This window comes from Melanostigma gelatinosum (assembly GCF_949748355.1).
Source record: "Melanostigma gelatinosum genome assembly, chromosome: 9".
Taxonomy (NCBI): domain Eukaryota; kingdom Metazoa; phylum Chordata; class Actinopteri; order Perciformes; family Zoarcidae; genus Melanostigma; species Melanostigma gelatinosum.
In genome coordinates this window covers 11,440,086-11,461,648 of record NC_136642.1, presented here as the reverse complement: position 1 = coordinate 11,461,648, position 21,563 = coordinate 11,440,086, and the positions used below count along the sequence as shown (strand labels likewise).

The 21,563-nt window shown below is 40.2% G+C and overlaps 3 protein-coding genes across 3 annotated transcripts; all 3 read left to right on the top strand.

Annotated features, from left to right (window-relative positions):
* Nucleotides 1–401: 401 nt before the first annotated feature.
* krtcap2 (keratinocyte associated protein 2) lies at nucleotides 402–2,592 on the top strand. The gene is made up of 5 exons (XM_079275777.1): nucleotides 402–532; nucleotides 1,152–1,306; nucleotides 1,557–1,620; nucleotides 1,897–1,963; nucleotides 2,079–2,592. Exons 1-5 carry the CDS (start codon nucleotides 526–528, stop codon nucleotides 2,197–2,199), a joined length of 414 nt encoding a protein of 137 aa, XP_079131903.1. The 5' UTR covers nucleotides 402–525; the 3' UTR covers nucleotides 2,200–2,592.
* A 1,326-nt stretch (nucleotides 2,593–3,918) lies between these two features.
* Nucleotides 3,919–13,049, top strand: s100a10b (S100 calcium binding protein A10b). Its single transcript, XM_079276167.1, has 6 exons — nucleotides 3,919–4,007; nucleotides 4,961–5,115; nucleotides 5,226–5,380; nucleotides 7,040–7,047; nucleotides 12,547–12,701; nucleotides 12,818–13,049. Exons 2-6 carry the CDS (start codon nucleotides 4,978–4,980, stop codon nucleotides 12,977–12,979), a joined length of 618 nt encoding a protein of 205 aa, XP_079132293.1. The 5' UTR covers nucleotides 3,919–4,007; nucleotides 4,961–4,977; the 3' UTR covers nucleotides 12,980–13,049.
* Nucleotides 13,050–17,061: 4,012 nt separating this feature from the next.
* s100w (S100 calcium binding protein W) lies at nucleotides 17,062–18,130 on the top strand. Its single transcript, XM_079274688.1, has 3 exons — nucleotides 17,062–17,130; nucleotides 17,432–17,580; nucleotides 17,713–18,130. The coding sequence occupies exons 2-3, from the start codon at nucleotides 17,440–17,442 to the stop codon at nucleotides 17,899–17,901; spliced, it is 330 nt and encodes a 109-aa protein (XP_079130814.1). The 5' UTR covers nucleotides 17,062–17,130; nucleotides 17,432–17,439; the 3' UTR covers nucleotides 17,902–18,130.
* The last annotated feature ends 3,433 nt before the right edge of the window (nucleotides 18,131–21,563 follow it).

Below are 21,563 nucleotides of genomic sequence, written 5' to 3'. Positions count from 1 at the left end.
AATAGATGGGTTATAGAAATGGAATATAACGCAGGTATAAAACAGTATGTAAGTTACATTAGAATTAAGAATTATTGAACTATTCTCAACAAAGACTCAAAAACAGCAGAAGAAACCATTTAACGAAGCCGGTAATGGTAATACACTCATTTACAGTACAGGCTAACTTATTTCTGCAGCATAAAATGGTTTCATATTCAGTTCAGATTTGTTGTGAAACAAAGTCTTTCATCGATTAATTTCCATTCGTGTGAATCAATTTAAAATGGATAAACTGAAATAAGAGACACATTTACAATGATGTATAGCTATGTGGTTTATTCAGCAGATTTTAAATGAAGTTCCAATCTAACCAGCTACGTTTCTCTCTTCCTCCATTCATGACTCCGCCCATTGGTCCAACCTGACATTTGGACCGGGTGGTGAAGTTTTTTTGTTCCTAGAGCCGATGACAAATTAACTGGCCGGACCAAGTTAAACCTAAATCACATTTGTTTGACGACAGGGACTTATATTTCACAGTGAATGATGGGTATGTATTACACGATGAATGTGTCATTGAAGGCAACTCACCAAGTCGCGTTTGTATTCGCGTAGCTAGACATTGTAAAACTCCAGCGGCCAATTCTATGGTCAAGCTAGCAAGCTAACGCTAACGTTTAGAAATGGACTGAACCATTTTACTGTTTGCATATTCACTACTCTAAAACAGCAAGGACATACATTTATTATTACACTGTATGTGAGAGCGTTACATTAGCCGGTTATGTTTGCTGCTCACGTTGGTTGTTTAGCTTTAAGCTAACAGCAATTTGAACGGAAACGTCTATGAACGAACACTGACGTGGCGTTACGTTGTAAAGAGTCAGCGTTCAGGTAGCCAATCTAGACTCATTCAAGTGAGTGAGCAGGTATTTTAACTGGTTTTCTGAAGTTAATATATTCCTAAATTGATGATATCGTGGCTCAAATGCAACAGAGAGTCATTCCAGCAAATAGTATCTTTAAAAAAAAGAGTGTCGATTACAAATGTCTTTATTTGATGTGATCAAGCAGAGGACAACTCATCGGTCGAGTGTATATTACTGCATCCTACTAAGACTTTGCATCTGTGTTGGAGTTCTACAATAAACCCTTTCTTTGCCCTGTAGCGGTGAACACGGGCACCTCTCTAGTACTGTCCAGCCTGCTGTCAGTTCTGGTGTTTGCTGGGATGCAGATGTTCAGTAAGCAGTTGGGATCCACCGAGTGGCTCACAATCCTGGGAGGTTTCCTCGGCTCAGTCCTCTTCATCTGCTCCCTCACTGTATCCTTTTTAACTGCTTCAATCCCTCATTGCTAAGCATTAAACTGCACAATTCTTTAGTATTGTTGAGATATCTTTTTTTTTTAATTAACATTCCATGCTGCTGTTGTCTTTTGTTTACACATTTTCCAGCAAAACATTGCTTCCCATTTTTTACCGAACCTGATTTCTCTGAGTAACCTGGTTTCTTGTGTGCATGTAAATGAACAGATATCACTGAGGATTGTTCCACCTTAACTTTTGTTTCCAGGCATTTAGTAATATGGAAAATCTGATTTTTGGGAAGGGATTCCAAGCCAAGATATTCCCAGAGAGTAAGTAGTGACATCACTGAAATCAAACTCGTGCTCTCAGTACACAATGTGTTTTATTCTAATTTTATTATTTTGTTTAGCCTGATATTTCTCCTATGATTTGCCAAGTCAAGCGTCGGCTCAGCTCACACTGAAACATGAGCATCCTTAATGATATACCATCTTGCACAACAGTGATATGCACACTTTATCTGGGATTAGCCCACAATGTCAGTGCTTTGATATATCACTCCGGCTCTGTTCCTCACTTTTGTCATTCATTCTCTCAACTTCCAGTTCTGCTGTGCCTGTGCCTGTCACTGTTTGCCTCTGGTCTGGTCCACCGTGTCTGTGTCACCACATGGTACGTGTCAGTACCTCTGCAGATCACAGAGAACTCCTTCAACTTCATACAACGCAGTTAAAAGTAGTTGTTAAATGTATTTTATCCCATTGCTTTTTCTGTCTTTCTATTCCAGCCTGATATTCTCCCTCTTTGCCCTGTACTACATCAACAAAGTGTCTGCAGCTCTCTACCAAGCAGCTGTTCCCGCAGTAACTCCAGCAAAAGCTGCCAGCAAGGGCAAAAGGAAGAACTGATGAATTAGTTGGATCCCACTTGCATCCAGCAAATCAGTTAATATTTCCCAGGAGCTGATGGCCAGTGCAACACAGCAGTTTCACATTTTGTATTAATGTCTTGAACCCATAACCCTCTGTGTATTTCTGCAGGCGTTTTAAGGATTACTTGGAAAGTTATGATCAGTTCAATGACGACAACTTTGAAGCCAATATGAGGACACATTGATTATTTTTGTCCCTGGCGATCTCAATTTGAATCAAGGCCATTAAAAGAAGCCTGACGACCGTCACATTCCATTGATAACCTTTTTACGATTGCAAGGAGATTCAAACAGGTTATCTGTGTATTCATCAGCACATCAAGTTGCTTTTTTGTTTAATTCATTTTGTAATTAAACTCTGTAAAAGACTTTGGATGTGTTTGCATTCTGTCAAACTAGTTTGTAAATGTCAGTCTGTTTGCTGAGGTAGGTGTGGTGGTGTCCTAAAATTGTGAGCTTTGGATGCGATTGCATTCTGTCAAACGAGTTTGTAACTGTCAGTCTGTTTGCTGAGGTAGGTGTGGTGGTGTCCTAAAATTGTGAGCTGAAAAACTGTTGAGGAAAAGGCAGAGGAGGGATATAAACGGCAGCTTGTTTATTCTCCTTTTCCACCAACTGTGGTCAAAATGCCCCGACGAAGTTACTAAACCATGTTGGTGTTTCGAGATGATATGCCCATGAGGTGAGCGTAAAACACTTAAGACCAACTCTGATGTTGTGAACATGAAGTTACTATTGTATGTGACGCCGCTGTCTACTTCAAAGAGAGGTGAGTGATGGTCAGTTCGACTTATTTAGTCATGGTGTCAAACTTTGCGTGGTAAAAAAATATAAAATGTTTTATAGATTCAGATATTTGCACTACTTTGTTTTCATTTGGCAAATGTGGCCTAAAGGTTAGAAAAAAAGGTCTTGCAACGGTTAAATATGGCTCTGGACAACGAAATCACTGAGGTGCCCTTGAGCAATAACTCCCAACAGTTCCAGTGGAGCAGCTCGGTGGCCAACAGATCACTGGGCAGCTTCCCGGTGTTACTCAGCGCGAACAGGACATTCCTGACTGATATAAACGTCCTTGGATAAACAATGGCCTTCAAAACAAATGTTCAATATGTCATCAATGTCCACTTTTATCAATGGCATGAATCAGTTAAATAGGTTGGCAGTTTCAAAACAGAACCTGGAAACGAGTGAAATCATTAATTATATTGATTGTTTTGCACACACAGCCGTGTGTTTTGCAAGGTACCTCCAAGGGGAACATGCCATTGAAGACTGATTCAGAAGATGGCACCAGATTACGGAATGCAATTCTTTTGACTAACGGTCTTGTCTCAGGCAATATCTGAGGCCCAGACTTGCCCAGACTCAGCATGTCCCAGCATCACAAAGGAAGAGAAGTCATTCCACTGATATGCGTCATATTGCTTTGCCGTTGCCACAACTCTCAAGAACAGATTTTTTTTTTTCCAGATTGAGTTTCTGTCTAAAACTTAAAACTCTAAAGGGGAAAGTTTGAACAGCTGTATTTAAAGAAATTGTCGCATTCTAAGGTTCTCTGCCTCGCCTATACGGTGACGGTCTTGAGTGAAAACATGGGCAGGGAAGGTGTTTGCTCATGACTCTTCCACGTTAGTGCTCTCTCTCTCTGGCCCTGTGTCTATATCCCTCCCTCTCCCTCCCATCATTTTTGGGCGTTGCCTATAAAGTCTTGAATAAACTTCCAGTGAGCCCCTGCACTCTTCACTGAATCTCAAACTACAGTTGCTGCCTCTTTGAGACCTGGTGAGTTCATTATAATTACTTAGACACGCGTTTGTTCTGCTTTTAACTGTTGAAGAGCCTTTTTTTTATGAGTTCAGACGGAAAATGGATTCTTGTTCATATGAAGATTATTGTATGTAGTTTAAGGCTACGTGCTAAAGCTGCTTTTTGTCGCACTTGGTGTATTCAGCGACTTTCCTCCTCTGAAGTAGCGGCTCGTCCTCTGTCGGTTATGTTCCTCTTACTTTATTTCCCTCTTCTTTGTCTTCCACTTTTTTTGTAAAGTCTACCTCTGGATTTTTGGAACTCAACCAAAAAAAATGGTGGAAGGGAAAGGCAGAGCGAGAGTGGGAGGCTCGAGATAAGGATTTTAGTTTATGTGCAGGAAGATGATGACATTGTTTAACAATGTGCTTTGAGTGCCAGCGAGACCAACGCCCACATCCTCCCTTAACAATGTGTTAGTTTTGGATGAAGTGGTGGAACAAATCTGTAGACCTTTTACTGAAGTACAAAAAGTAAAAGTATCATTATGCAGTACATGGCACCTTTCAGAATTATGTGTTGTATCATTGGTTTCTAATTATTGATGCAAATACCTACAAATTACACTTAAATACGGTACTTGAGTGACTGTACTTATACTTTCCACTTCTTGCAACCGTATCCTTCAGTTTAGGCCTACCTAAGTTAACTTAAGGTAACTTAGGCCTACCTAAGTTAACTTTAGTGGAAGTTCAAAAGTAACCTAGAAAGTTCCACTTCACAGTTAATACTGCTTTATCGTTGAAAGGTATTTAAGGTCCAAGCCTATTTTATCTATTAGGTGAAACTATACCAGAGAATCATTTTTTATGCTTATCCGTATGTAAAATATCACTGTCAGCTATCAGCTGTCAGATAGGTGCGTAGTGAAGAAGAAAGCATGTACATTTAGAGAAATTCTTGACCAGACTTGTCTTTTCTCCTCTCAGCACCCACATCTGCAGCCATGACTGAGTTGGAGAAGTGCATGGAGTCCCTGATTACCATATTCCACCGTTATGCCGATGAAGACGGTGATGGAATGAACTTAAGCAAGAAAGAAGTGAACAAACTAATAGTGACTGAGTTACCCACCTTCCTCAAAGTAAGAATCTTTCCTCTTAAATCTAACCTCTGTGCTTAGTACCAATCAATGCACATAACTTGTGGTTACTTTAGCTTTGTACCCTAAACTTGTCACTCTTGCTCTTTCAGGCCCAGAATGACCCGAAGGCTGTGGAGAAGATCAGGAAGGATTTGGACCAAAACGGAGATGATAAGGTGGACTTTCAAGAGTTTCTTTCCCTCGTCGCCGGCCTCTCACTGGCCTGTGAGAAGATTTTCATGCTCCATAAACTGAAGAGCAAGAAGTGAGATCGTGAGATCATGTTGTAGCACATGGGTGCCAGATTTTCAAGTAAAAGCTGCCTTTTACAAGATTTCACCTTCTGTTTGTCTGATTACTGTTTTAGTGTATTGGGTACAAAATATTCTCTTTTCTGTAATTCATGAGGGAGCTTTCTTCTGTTTGCAAATAGTTTTAAATGACCTGTACCATCTATTTCTTGTGCACATAGGACCTTTATATTTGAGCAGCGCTCTGCCAATTTAAGACAAATACCTCAGAAAGTACAGAGAATATTGATTCACATCAATATTGTGAAACAGTTGTGCTTTAGTTCACATCTGAAACATCACTTCACCCATAAATACTCTGAATGTTTAAAATGTTCAATTTAGGCAGCGGGTTTTTATACAGCAGATAAAAGGTTCAATATGGGAATGTGCTGGTTATCAGATGTTGCCTATACTTGGGTGCAGCACCACCTGCCTGTATGTCATGAGTTATGGGTTAGGGTTCTGCCAAATAAGCATTCTTATAAGTGCTGACAAGATTTGGTGGGGGTTGTGATTTTTGGAGATAGTGGTGGTTTTCTCATGGCCCTCCTCCAGTTTAGATGCCAAACTGTTCATTGATCTGCGTTTCCAACTTACACAAGCATTCTTCTGGTATCTCTCACGTGTGTCCCTGGCAGGCTTTTTATTCCAAGTATTAACATCCTTAAAAGGCTTCCTTGCACCATCCAACACAGAATTCAACACAAAGTACCGTCTATGAAAAAATAAGTTTATAGTACAGGTCATAGGACATGGCACACTGCAAAGCATTAAGTCCAATATTAAGTACATTTTTAAAAGGCCCATAATGTCAGTCGTATAAGGGAGGTATTAAAATACAGCAAGTACCTGTTTTTCATCTGCCTGTGGGCAATGATGACAAAAGCCCTCTCTGTCTTTTTCAGCCTGATTCTTGGGATAGTTGACATTCACCAGCAGAAAGCAAAACCCCAAATACATGACAGAGGAGACAACGCATGCTTTTAATGCTCTAAAAGTTTTACTAAATATTTTAAAGTCAGTGCTGAATCCAACGAACGGTCAGCAATGTGGCCAGTATGCTGCAGGAGTCTGAGGAAAACGGCCTTTTTTTACAGCAGTGATTTGGAACTGCCATCGTAGGAAAAGCACAGGTGTTAGGAATCTCCTTAACGATGGCTGTATTTATTGAAGCGCACCAGTAAGTCGTGACATTGTGACAAGAGAAGTGGAATTGAACAGTCAGAAAAGCACAGGCGTAAATAATGAAATAAATGATGGCCGGATTCATGGAGCTGCTTTGATTTCAGGAATCCTTCTGGCTCACAGTCGCTCTCACTGAAACACTTGAACAGAATAGAGCCATTCGTTAGTGTTATTTGTAACACCTGTGCTTTTTGTTCTCTGACAAGCCAACATGTCTACTGTGAGCAATGCTTTCGAACATACAATGTTGTAAGGTTTGATAAAAAGATGCACTTGTATATTATCTGCACAAAAACGTGAAGAAGCTCTTTTTTCCAAAGCAGCTCCTCTCAATTTGATCTTCACAATTTGAACTGATAAGAGAAGAGGATGATCAACATTAAAGAAAGATGAGGAGTATTTCACTTCAACCTTCCTCAACGTTTCTGTGCTGTCCCTGCAATCAGCTCTGAGGGTCAGTCTTTGATCAGGAGTAAAGGAATGATTCATTATGGAAACTCCTAGCAAATTATTTATTGTCTTATTTATGAGGCAGTATTGACTAAGCCCTTCATTCGCTGTCTGTCTTTATTGCCTGCAGGATTGATAAGGGGATTTTTTGTTTCTTTATGATTTTTGTAGTGAGCTGATGATGAGAAATTATCATGGAGTGAAATACCAAGACAGCACAAGTCATGTTTGAGCCTTCAGTGTCAGCTCTTACTACACCTGACTGCGCCTGTGACTCTCTCTGCTACAGTATATTACTGTATATCTACATGCAAACCTCTCCACAATCCGCTCCAGTGTGAGGTTGCGGAGGCAGTCTGTCAGGCCTTTCTCTCCGAGCTCCACGTCCTGCTGACAGGAAGGACACGGGAACAGCATGGGGGGAGGGGCCGCGTCCTTCCGTCTCCGCCCTGGATATGTCCCGCACACTGAGAGGAGGACGCAGGTGTAAAGGAGGGGAGATGAAGGAGAAGGAGACATGGATAGAGATGTAGAGGAGAATAAGGCAGAACTCTGAGTTGTCCCTCACATGTATACCATGGAAAATGCGACCCTCGACCGTAATTGGTGAACCACCTCAACAGATTTGCTTTTGAGGGTCTTCTCTGCTCAGAGTGCCGTTATGCGCGCGCTGATTCTATGCTGTCTGTCTCTACAGCAGCAACTCGCCTCGGTGTAGAAATAGGATGATGAGGGGGGGGGGGTGTTGCTTTCAGAGGAGCAATTCTATTAAATATGCCCAATTGTTTGTGGCCCAGTTTTCGTAGTACCGCTAGAGGGCAGTGTTGTGTAAGAAAAACACGAACAGTCCTCTTTCAATTGTTGTCCGTGTCCGGAACCTTTGGATATTGATCGTTACAGAAACCGGACTGTAATTAAGAATGCACCAGCTCCTATTTATGGTGTCAGTTGTTGTAGCAACCGTGTTTAGTCGTGTGGATGTAGTATCTCTTTGTTGTGTTGGTCGTAATAGTAGCTGACTTAAATATGAGTTGCGATATGTTCGAGTAAGACGAATTTTGACCCACACAGCAATGTTGTCGTCAAGACTACCTAAACCAAGTCATGACCAGGACCACAGTGTATCACAGTGGTGGGCCGGCAGGGCCTGCAAGGCCTTCTCTGCTGGCCTAAAGAGAATCACAAAGCTATATCTATTTTATAATTTAACAATTTTTCTGAAATACACTACATTTATTATAATTTATAAAAATATTTTTCCCATTATCTTATGTTCTCATTGCACAGCTACTGTCTTCCTCAGTTGCTCTGCTTCCAGTGCAGCTTGTTTTAAGTAGAGCTTTTATCCAATCAGATCTCACCTCTGTGTCTCTAGGTAAGAAGAGAGGCCCGAGGCCTGCAGACTCACAAGTGAATCCCTTTGCAGTTGAAGTGAATGGGGACGATATTGTTGATTGTCACAGTATTCAACCAATCAGATCTTTAGTTTGACATGTTGGGCGTATTCTTTGACGTGCCAGAGCCTGCTAGCTGACCTAGCCATACGTGATTGGTCAGTGGGCTAGCGTGACACGTTGGGCGGTGACGATCCCAATATCTGTTGCCTCTGTCGAGCGGACATTTTTTGCCGTCAAACACATTAAAACGTATTCAAGAAATACAACTGGGGAGGCTCGACTGTCTTCACTGGTGTCCATGAATCGAGAAGGACTTCTTACTGGAACTAAAACCCACGGATGTACTGAACAACCGTGGGGTTAAACCAGGGGTCTCAAACTCATTGTCACTCCGGGCCCCATCAGCATCATGGTCGCCCACAAAGGGCCGGTTGTAAATGTAACTACTCGTAACATATTGTTTAATAACTCTCTGCATTTGATTAATTAAGTGTAAAAATATGTACATGCAGTTATATAAATGTAAAAATATATTTAAGCACAAATTTGTTATTATAACTTAAATCCTTTTAATTTAGGGTTAAGAAACCCACATTACTCTATCAAACTGGATTAAACTCTTTATTAACAAAGAAAGGAGGAACAGCAGCTAAATAGTGAACAGCAGCTCTGGTAAGTTAAATGCGTTTGCTTTTACATCTGCAGTAGCTTTAATATGCTTGTTTATATATTATTATTTGTACAACTTGTTTTTATGAAGATGGATTTTAGTTTGGTTTTATATGTGATAGGAACCATTGTTATGTCCAATGTTGCTCTGGGGACATATTTAGCCGTTGCCAACTTGGCAACTCGACGTATTGGGCACCCCTGTACTACATCAACAAAGTGTCTGCAGCTCTCTACCAAGCAGCTGTTCCCGCAGTAACTCCAGCAAAAGCTGCCAGCAAGGGCAAAAGGAAGAACTGATGAATTAGTTGGATCCCACTTGCATCCAGCAAATCAGTTAATATTTCCCAGGAGCTGATGGCCAGTGCAACACAGCAGTTTCACATTTTGTATTAATGTCTTGAACCCATAACCCTCGGTGTATTTCTGCAGGCGTTTTAAGGATTACTTGGAAAGTTATGATCAGTTCAATGACGACAACTTTGAAGCCAATATAAGGACACATTGATTATTTTTGTCCCTGGCGATCTCAATTTGAATCAAGGCCATTAAAAGAAGCCTGACGACCGTCACATTACATTGATAACCTTTTTACGATTGCAAGGAGATTCAAACAGGTTATCTGTGTATTCATCAGCACATCAAGTTGCTTTTTTGTTTCATTCATTTTGTAATTAAACTCTGTAAAAGACTTTGGATGTGTTTGCATTCTGTCAAACTAGTTTGTAAATGTCAGTCTGTTTGCTGAGGTAGGTGTGGTGGTGTCCTAACATTGTGAGCTTTGGATGCGATTGCATTCTGTCAAACTAGTTTGTAAATGTCAGTCTGTTTGCTGAGGTAGGTGTGGTGGTGTCCTAAAATTGTGAGCTGAAAAACTGTTGAGGAAAAGGCAGAGGAGGGATATAAACGGCAGCTTGTTTATTCTCCTTTTCCACCAACTGTGGTCAAAATGCCCCGACGAAGTTACTAAACCATGTTGGTGTTTCGAGATGATATGCCCATGAGGTGAGCGTAAAACACTTAAGACCAACTCTGATGTTGTGAACATGAAGTTACTATTGTATGTGACGCCGCTGTCTACTTCAAAGACAGGTGAGTGATGGTCAGTTTGACTTATTTAGTCATGGCCCAGACTTGCCCAGACTCAGCATGTCCCAGCATCACAAAGGAAGAGAAGTCATTCCACTGATATGCGTCATATTGCTTTGCCGTTGCCACAACTCTCAAGAACAGATTTATTTTTTCTCCAGATGGAGTTTCTGTCTAAAACTTAAAACTCTAAAGGGGAAAGTTTGAACAGCTGTATTTAAAGAAATTGTCGCATTCTAAGCTTCTCTGCCTCGCCTATACGGTGACGGTCTTGAGTGAAAACATGGGCAGGGAAGGTGTTTGCTCATGACTCTTCCACGTTAGTGCTCTCTCTCTCTATATCCCTCCCTCTCCCTCCCATCATTTTTGGGCGTTGCCTATAAAGTCTTGAATAAACTTCCAGTGAGCCCCTGCACTCTTCACTGAATCTCAAACTACAGTTGCTGCCTCTTTGAGACCTGGTGAGTTCATTATAATTACTTAGACACGCGTTTGTTCTGCTTTTAACTGTTGAAGAGCTTTTTTTTTATGAGTTCAGACGGAAAACGGATTCTTGTTTATATGAAGATTATAGTCGTTTAAGGCTACGTGCTAAAGCTGCTTTTTGTCGCACTTGGTGTATTCAGCGACTTTCCTCCTCTGACAAGTAGTCTACCTCTGGATTTTTGGAACTCAACCAAAAAAATGGTGGAAGGGAAAGGCAGAGCGAGAGTGGGAGGCTCGAGATAAGGATTTTAGTTTATGTGCCAGAAAATTATGACATTGTTTAGCAATGTGCTTTGAGTACCAGCGAGACCAACGCCCACATCCTCACCTCTTGCACACGACGCCCCCAAATTTGGGGGCTCCCGGGCTTAGGGGGCTTGCAAATATGATCCAAAAAAGGCCCATATTGATGGGGAATATTGTACATTTTATATACCGGATTAAACAGCAACGTATGGGCAACACTATCATATAAGTCACTTTTTACACGCTCCAAACACAACTATACACTACTAATATAAGCAACTAGAAAATGTGGCATAAAACCACAAATTCCTGGGCAAAACACCATGCTAACTGCTACACAGCTAATCCGTACATCGCATAGCATTAGCATTAGCATTCGACGCAGAACGCATAAATGCCTTCGGTTTTTCTCTCCGTTAAACCACTAGAAAGCTGTGAGTGAACAACGGCAACAGTTCCCTTGAGTGGAAAAAATCGTTGGTTTTTGCTTACCTTTATGAAAAAATCACAAAAATAACGGCGAAAATGATCCGGTTCAAAGCTAGAAACATTGTTGGCAACAACATCCTGTCTGCTTCCGATCTGTTTCCTGTAGAAGGGGGGTCAATCCACCATGGGTGGGTGGTCAGACTTTTGGCGAATGGAATTTTACGCTCTGTGATGCGCGGCACTTCTTGCAACTTTACTCGCTGAAACTTCTGTCAATCAACACCCGCTTCGACGCCCGCCTTCCTGAGACTCTGATGCGTCGAAGGCGGGCTCATTGACTGAAATCGAACAATGGTAGGCTGAGCTAGAGCCCCATACACACACAGCAACTGGAACTCAGACATGGATGAGAGCCACAAACAGGCTCTGAGATGACCCTGGCTCTCAAAACAGCTGTATTTGGATGTGTTGAATAATATGAGTCATAAAAAAGTGAAATATATAGTTATAGAGTATATAAAAGTATAAATGTTAAGTAAAGCAGTAAAAATTAAACAGCAAAGTATGGTTTATATGATTATTAAAATAGACCTTGTAGTTACAGAATTGTGGTCTCTTTATGGGTATGCCATTTTCGTGCAGAGGCCTACAAATAGGGCTAGAGTTTAAAAGGATTTATTAATTAACAATATGTTAGTTTTGGATGAAGTGGTGGAACAAATCTGTAGACCTTTTACTGAAGTAAAAGTATCATTATGCAGTACATGGCACCTTTCAGAATTATGTGTGTTGTATCATTGATTTCTAATTATTGATGCAAATACCTAAAAATTATACTTAAATACGGTACTTGAGTGACTGTACTTTCCACCACTAAGTAGCCTTCTGCTTTATTGCAACCTTATCCTTGAGGCCTACTGAAGTTAACTTAAGTGGAAGTTCAAAAGTAACCAAATAGAAAGTTCCACTTCACAGTTAATTCTGCTTTATCGTTGAAAGGTATTTAAGGTCCAAACCTATTTTATCTATTAGGTGAAACTATAACAAAATCATTTTTTATGCTTATCCGTATGTAAAATATTATTCTGCACAGTAAGTCACAACAGCTGTCAGATAGGTGCGTAGTGAAGAAGAAAGCATGTACATTTAGAGAAATTCTTGACCAGACTTGTCTTTTCTCCTCTCAGCACCCACATCTGCAGCCATGACTGAGTTGGAGAAGTGCTTAGTGTCGCTGATTACCTTATTCCACCGTTATGCCGATGAAGACGGTGATGGAAAGACCTTAAGCAAGAAACAAGTGAACAAACTAATAGTGACTGAGTTACCCACCTTCCTCAAAGTAAGAATCTTTCCTCTTAAATCTAACCTCTGTGCTTAGTACCAATCAATGCACATAACTTGTGGTTACTTTAGCTTTTTACCCTAAACTTGTCGCTCTTGCTCTTGCTCTTTCAGGCCCAGAATGACCCGAAGGCTGTGGAGAAGATCATGAAGGATTTGGACCAAAACGGAGATGATAAGTTGGACTTTCAAGAGTTTCTTTCCCTCGTCGCCGGCCTCTCACTGGCCTGTGAGAAGATTTTCATGCTCCATAAACTGAAGAAGAGCAAGAAGTGAGATCGTGAGATCATGTTGTAGCACATGGGTGCCAGATTTTCAAGTAAAAAAGATTTCACCTTCTGTTTGTCTGATTACACTCTTTTAGTATATTGGGTACAAAATAATCAGTTTTCTCTAGTTCAGGGGTCTTTCAACGTTTTTCAGGCCAAGGACCCCCAAACTGATAGAGAGATGGAGCAGGGACCCCCGACTATATATATTGTATAAAATTGTGTTTTATATTAAACTGGGCCTATGCCATGTATAAACATACCTCTTTATTGTGCATTCAGTACTAAGCCATTCAAATAATACACAGGTTCTTATATTCATGTTTTCATTTCAAACAGGTACAGTCAGTAGGGTGGCCGTGCCACTGCCATTTTTAAACATACCATGTCAACTGATACCAATGCCAATATCAACATTGTCTGTCAATTGCATGATAATCATGCATACAAGCTATTCAAATTGATGGTTTCATTTTAAATGTGGAAATGAAAAATGAGTGATGGCCTATTAGTGCCACTGCCATGCATAAAGATACCGATTTATACAGATAAAAGGTTCAATATGGGAATGTGCTGGTTATCAGATGTTGCCTATACTTGGGTGCAGCACCACCTGCCTGTATGTCATGAGTTATGGGTTAGGGTTGTGCCAAATAAGCATTCTTATAAGTGCTGACAAGATTTGGTGGGGGTTGTGATTTTTGGAGATAATGGTGGTTTTCTGGTTTTCTCATGGCCCTCCTCCAGTTTAGATGCCAAACTGTTCATTGATCTGTGTTTCCAACTTGCACAAGCATTCTTCTGGTATCTCTCACATGTGTCCCTGGCAGGCTTTTTATTCCAAGTAGTAACATCCTTAAAAGGCTTCCTTGCACCATCCAACACAGAATTCAACACAAAGTACCGTCTATGAAAATAAGTTCAAAGGACATGGTACACTGCAAAGTGTCGTAGAAGGGAGGTATTAAAATACAGCAAGTAACTGTTTTTCATCTGCCTGTGGGCAATGATGACAAAAGCCCTCTCTGTCTTTTTCAGCCTGATTCTTGGGATAGTTGACATTCACCAGCAGAAAGCAAAACCCCAAATACATGACAGAGGAGACAACGCGTGCTTTTAATGCTGTAAAAGTTTTACTAAATATTTTAAAGTCAGTGCTGAATCCAACGAACGGTCAGCAATGTGGCCAGTATGCTGCAGGAGTCTGAGGAAAACGGCCTTTTTTTACAGCAGTGATTTGGAACTGCCATAGTAGGAAAAGCACAGGTGTTAGGAATCTCCTTAACGATGGCTGTATTTATTGAAGCGCACCAGTAAGTCGTGACATTGTGACAAGAGAAGTGGAATTGAACAGTCAGAAAAGCACAGGCGTAAATAATGAAATAAATGATGGCCGGATTCATGGAGCTGCTTTGATTTCAGGAATCCTTCTGGCTCACTGAAGAAATTAAATTGCTAATGACAACAAAGCATTGTCTGCTTGACAAACGAGGCAAACCATCAAGGGCAATCCCAGTTGTAAGCTACCAACAGATTGAGTGGACTGGTTATACTGGGACAGAGAGGCTGAGTGGACTGGTTATTATGCAGAGAAGGACTTTGCAGTCCACTACACTTCAAACAGCTGAGTAACAAACTCATTTATTGTTGTAATTCACTGTCCAGAGCAGGGGGTCAGCAACCATTACATTGCAATGTCGGCTTGTGTATGTGCACTAGCAGGTAAAAGCAGTGCAATGTCTCCTTCATTTATTTATTTGTGTGTATATCAGTTGTCTGCCTTTTTTTTACTTATTGGCTGTGATTTTTATTTAATTGTCTTAGTGTCAGGTTTTCTGGTTAATTCTAGTAAGGGTATACGGAGGTGAGTTTTTTTGTTGTTGTATACACTTGCTGCAAATTGCTGGAATTTATTATTGGTTTGAACATAAGAGCATTATGGTGTGATGTTTCATTGGCGTGTACTTTGACATTTAATGTCATTTTATTTTATTTTGTAGCCTAAAGGTGATCTCGAATTTAATGTGTCACCATGTATATCAACCATTTCTTCACCATTTTAACCTCTATAGCCCGACACTTTTAACATTTTTAATTAAGTAAATATTTGAACTTTTATTGTTATAAATATTTTACAATAATAAAGACATTAAAATATAAATTTACTTGAGTATGATATTGTAGCACTCGTTCCATCGCTGGTCATTTGTTATAAGCTTTTTTTTCTCCAATAAGTGATTGCCTTACGTTTTAGCAAGTAAGTTGGATGCCACAATGGTTCCATCTCAGCCAACATGGCAGCCTTTAACAAGTGCTGAACATGGAAATAACATTGAAATGTGGAGATTTGGTACTTTAAGGAGGTGGTCATGCCTTTAATTCACCACTAGATGTCACAAAACTAGTTTTAAAGAACGAAACAATTGCTGTTCTACAGGTTCTCTCCAGTTTCACCATTTGAGTGAGGAAAGACAGTTTTATTAAAAATAAATGATGCTGGTTCAGTGAGGATGCGTCAGACCAGACTGTAACATATAAACACACTTTTTGTTGAATCCTGACAAAGAGCATCAGTTGACTGGAGATTTTACATGAAAATACTGTGTTCCACAAGGTGATGTGTGGTGTAGATGTTCTGGTGTTGGTGTGATGACGCTGCTGGACAGAGCAGCCAACTGCAGTTTAAGTTGAATAGTTTCCACAAGAGTTTAACTGACAGTTTTGTCCCCTCCCTTGTAAGACCTTCGGGTATGAACATGATTAAAGGAATACCTTTTACCTCCTTTGGCCATTTGTTTGTGCATGCTACACTGTAGAGAAACCTGTACCTCACACCCATACGTTGACAGGTGTTTGCTTACCTTGTTGCTTGGGGTATTATTGGTGGATTATGTAGATCATGAAAGGAACACAGCCAAAGCAGCAACTGTGAGATTATATTTGATGGCATCAAATATAATCTCACAATCAAATTGATGCTTTATTCGAAACTCTGCTCAAAGATATTTCTATTTCATTTTAAATTATTACAGTACAAGTTCATGGTGCAGACTGCAGAGGTCCAGCAGCTCCCAGCAGTGAAACTGTAACTCATACCCACAGTAATTTACACCACACGATCCTTCGTCTCTATTTGCTTTGCCTCCCCTGCAAGGAGAATCTGATCGTTTTCAATAAGTGAAAGTGTTAAGGCCAAAGTGAAGAGAGGCTTGAGCTAAAAGGGACTTGGCAGGGGGCAACAGAGGGTAAGAGGAAGAAAATACTGCCCTTCTGTTGCCTTGGAACAAACGAGTGGAAAAAAGAGGTTGAGTTTCACAAAGTTGAGCAGAATGAATGGGGTGTGACTTGCGTCAGAATGAACAAACAGCCGGGACACTCCCACTGACGGACTAGAGACTCTTGTGATTTTATTTACTTCAGTCGAACTAAACTAGGACATTTACATTTACGCTAAAGAACAGGAGAATAAAGTTTTCAATTAGTTTCCATTGTGATCTCTGATGGTGGCAGAAGTACATAATTCAGCCACCACAGATGCTTTTGAAAGTATACTGAATTTTATTCCAATAATACTAAGAAATAAAATACAACTGGCACTGGTTAAAACATGTTTTTAATTCTTAACTGCTCAAAAGAGAAAATTTCAGGAAATTCAATACAGCCTCATTGACATAAAACATTACCAAAAATGTCAGACAAGATGCCCATGCAGCCAAATGACCTATGAACACACACACTTGGTTATGCCTTTAAACGCACCAGTTTGGGTGGGATTAAACTCACTCACTGTAACTTTCCAGTTATTCTGACATATTTTCTCCAGACGGCTACACTGAGCAACTCCTCAATGAAGAGGCTAACCTTAGATGGTCCTCCACACACACGTCATCAATGGCGACCGTTGGCTCTATACAACACAAGCAAAATAACTGTCTTGAGTGAATGTTTTCTTTTCTATGGCACAGCTCTCGGGGAAAACAGGGTGGGGGGGGGGGGACATTTACCATGCATGTGTGGGTGTGGGTGTGTCGGACATCGTGTGTCTACTCTTTAAGAGGGCTTTAGGGGAGCTTCCCCCTCACTCTGACAACTGTCTCGCCTTGGTCGACTGGTGATACGGACAGGATCTCTCCTCAGCCAGGGAACGTGAACTCTAAGGTGAGTCCCGATGAAAAGCAAGATTTTGGGGAACGCAGGAAAGAAAAAACAGCATTTAATTCAGATGCTGAGCATGAAAGATGCAATGGAAATGTTTGAGTTATGCCATGGTGTATATTTCAGCGTTACTCAGTGCTCTGAGCATTTGTCAAACACCTTATTGTGTTGATTCTGACATTTACATTCAATGCTCATATGATACATTTTTATACATTCATGTATTTTCTGTTAATCCCGTATGTTTTTAAAGGTATTTGCTCTTGCCGCTCTGTTAATTACTCTCATCAATCGGTTTCTCCAGCTACAGACATGGCTCGTTTGGACCAGGTCATCACAAACATTGTGGATATATTTCTGGAGTATGCTGATGATGAAGGCAAGAAAAAGAAGTTAAACAAAGAAGAACTGAAAAAGGTGCTGGAGCAAGAAATACAATGTCCTGAGTTAAAAGTAAGCGACTGAACACACTCACTTTACATTAATGGCTATTCGTGAAATACGTGCGCTATCCTGCTTCTTCCTCACCACTTGTGCTTTTGTGCATTACATGTTGTTATTTACCTGTAAGGATGTGTTCTCCAGGACAAAATCAATGCAGGTGACATTGAGGAAGCCATGAAGATGCTGGATAAAAACCACGATGGCGAGCTTAACTTCAGAGAGTTTTGTCGGTGCGTGAGTGAGCTGGCCAAGTGCTACTACCAGAAGAAGACAGGCAAGGGTGGCAAGAAAGGCAAGGGGAAAGAACAAGAAGGTGAACAAGAAGACTAAAGAACCATGAAGTGTTTGTAGCATCTTAATGTATTTAGAAATATTGCATGACATTTACACTGTATGTTATACGTGATACAGCTGACCCTGGAACCAGATGTTGCTATATTCGGCCTTTTCCACATCCATCATTTAAATCAAGCTTGTTATTTCTGTTTTGAAAGTTCATGTAAGATGTGATATTCGCTACCTTAGAACCTCTGTCGACAGGTTTTCAAAGAACTTTACATTTAACACTTTTGCTGAAAATAAATAAAAGCAATAAAGTTTGATTTGTTCTGCACGTGTAGTTGTTGGGTATATGGTGTCACTGCTGTGGGAGGAAACAAGCGTGGGTTCATCAAACATTCAACAGACATCACCCGCTGTGTTCTCCAGAGCACATATCACTGCTTCCTGAGTGAACATTTTAAACTTTGACGGATATCGGATATATTCCATGTCAGAAAAGTAACTTCAAATATCTATCTAGCTGTCTTTTTGTTAAATCACATGAATTAAACCCTTAAGAAGATGGTATTCACAATCCCTCAACGCACAAGGGAGTTATGACTTATCAATTATTTTGAAAATAAACGGGGCAAAAATGTTATGTTTTAATTGTGAAAACTCTTTGATGGAATTGTTTATAGTTTTGTTGTTGCCCAATAATTCCTTCAGCTGTTTAACAGACTTGCTCTGCTTCGGAAAACATGGCCACAAACACTGACAATGTGTTCATACCGCTTTTAATGTTAATTTATAGAAGGTTTTTATGATTTTAAAGGTGCTTTTCGTCCAATCCACAAAGTGTCGACTCACTCACATGGCTGCCTGTCTAGAAACAAACACACATTTCTATTGGTTGCTGTGAGGCATGTGTGACTGGCTGAACGACCCGTTTGTCCACAAAATATTTCTGCAGTCGTGTAAAGAAATCAGACCTTGTTTAAAGATTTATATTCTAAACCTGCGTTGAGATGTTTGTTTAGAAGCTTTGAATAACCAGAATGTGATGTAACACTGGAGTAAATTCAGTGATTCAATGCTGTTATATTTCTTATAGGCAAGGCAAAGCAAGTGTATTTGTCTAGCACATTTCAACAACAAGGTAATTCAAAGTGCTTCACATAAAACCATCAAAACATCAGGCAAAAGAAAAGGAGATTTAAAAACAATTAAGAACATTCATTGAAACATTAAAAAGCAGTGTAAGAGATAAAATACAGAGAAGAGAAGGACCTTTGAAGAACTTCAAATTTGTGTCCTCACCTCTTCCTGAATCAGTCACAACCATTGATCGCCCATGCTTTATGCACTGCATTCGTCTGGTTGCGTGCAAGGTGGAGCGAGTGTGCTAAAATACTGTATGCAAGAGGTGAGCATCTGTCAGCACACTGTTGGCCTTACCAGCATGCCCCGTTCTCTCATACTGAAAGTAGTTTAAATGTAGTAATTTCAACTGAAATGTACTCGTACGTCAATATATTGCGAACATATGTTGGGCTGTGCCACACAAAGTTGAAGAAGCCCATCAGATTAGACTTCAGGCTTTTTTTTTTCTCAGATAATATTGAATAGACACTTCAGGCCTCAGTGGATGAAGCGGTAGCATCTGCTGTCAGCACATAAGCCATTTGTACGTTTTTGTTTGTTGAAAGATTTTATAGTCACTCTACTATTTAGTCTTCACCTTATTGTCTCTTGCCTGTCTTGTTGCTGTGGCACTCATTGGCCATGAAACCTGCACACAAAGAAAACTCTCTGAAGTCGATGTTTTGCATCTATTTGTTTGAAAGCACCGCCTTTATGAGTCTGTCAGCACTTCAAGCTGAATGAACAGGATACCTGCATGTTCTGATGTGTCTGGAAATGGTACAACCATTATATGATGAAGCAAAGGCAGGTTTCACAATAAATCACATGTAGACTCGCCCAAAATACTGCAGACGGTGTTTGTACAAAGTTTGTAATTGCTCAAAGCACAGCTGAAGATTCAGTTGAGCAACCACTGGAGTGATCACCTGATCACGCTTCAGGCAGGGAAAAGAACACGCCCTACCCAGGTGTAGCCTACTTATTTCCAACTGTGCTACGCACGTGACCCATTTGTTCTTCATTTTAATTCCCAGCTGCGTGTTGTGTCTTATAAAGTCAAAGTCTTCTAATAATTTATGTTCTCACCGTTGCACCCGGAATTTCCACGTGAACGAAACAGAAATAAAGTGAAAAAATAAAATGTAAGAAAGAGTGGTTACCGTATGACAGTAACTAGTCATCATTTATTACTGCAGGGGACAAACTCCATTGTGTCTGTGGGTCTCACATGTCCTGCAGTGCAATGGTAACTCATTTTAAATCAATCTGTGTGGTAGCAGCAGCGTTATTCTTGTTCAAACAACAGAACTGCTGAGAGAACTAAGCTCCAGTTTTGATCTGATCCAGTTTGACCAGATTTGCTCGAAGCTTTTTTTGATTAATCTGCCATAATTTAATGCATATACTGTTCTTTAATTTACGGGAATCAGGAAGTGAATGATTTGTTCAGATTAAATAGCTTTGCATTAAACTAAACAGAGAAAACGCACACATGAACACACAACAAACCATTGTGTTGTCGTGGAACATTTCTGGAGTTCTGACCATGGGAGAGGCCACGACTACACAGAAAAAAAACGCAGCCAGTTTGACAAAAGCAAGAGCCCTGCCCTAAACGGTAATTCGTGTATAACGCTGCAGGATTACTTGTGAATGCAAAATAGTTAAAATTGTGAAATTCATACAGTAAAAATGAAATACAACACACTTGTGCTGCAGTTGACTTGCAAAAAAAATAAGCTTTTGCTTTTACTTGTAATGGTACCTGTTAAAAGTCTCCAAGTGTTCGATATCTGTACTGCTGCTGCTGTGTAACATACACAAGTCAAATCATCTTTCAATTTGTCAGACTTATGTTTTCAAAAACATATTAACAAGACTAATTATGCAGCTGCACAAGCAACTCTGAGGCTTTACTTCGGCACTCAGGCTTTGAGCTGAACGCGAACAACGACAATGCTAACATGTTTAGCAGGTGTAACGCCGTTCATCGTAGCTTAGCATGTTAGCATGCAAATATTTGTGAATTAGGATTAAACGCAAACTCGAGCTGAGGTTTATGGGAAAATTTGACCTGGCAATTTCATGGCAATCTGTCTGATAGTTGTTGAGAAGTTTCACTCAAAACTGCAAATATCAGCTTCATGGTGGCATCATCTGCAGAAGGGTTCGGCACATTTGGTGTCAGCAAACATTCCCCACCTGTGAGTCACAGGGTGTCTTTGACCACGCCTGTACAGTCTTTGTCTATGTTGATGTCTCCCATGACATTAATACCAACGCCTTAAGTCATCATAAGGTTTTACCACATAGCAGGTTATGATATTTGCAATAACCCACACTTGTCTGTGTGTGCAGAGAAACAAATTGTTTTTATTGTTGAAGTTCTCACGCATCCCTTTTGCCTGTTACTGTATAAATAAGCTGTATTAAATTAAAAGCCTTGCAGCCACAAAGTTGGGTAGAATAAATTGAGATAAGAGTTGAACAGAAAGACATAGAAACAGTTTGTACACAAGTAGCTTCAGGCAGTATTAAAGTTGCTGTTCCATGTTGCTGAATGATTCACTCAAGCTTACTGTTTG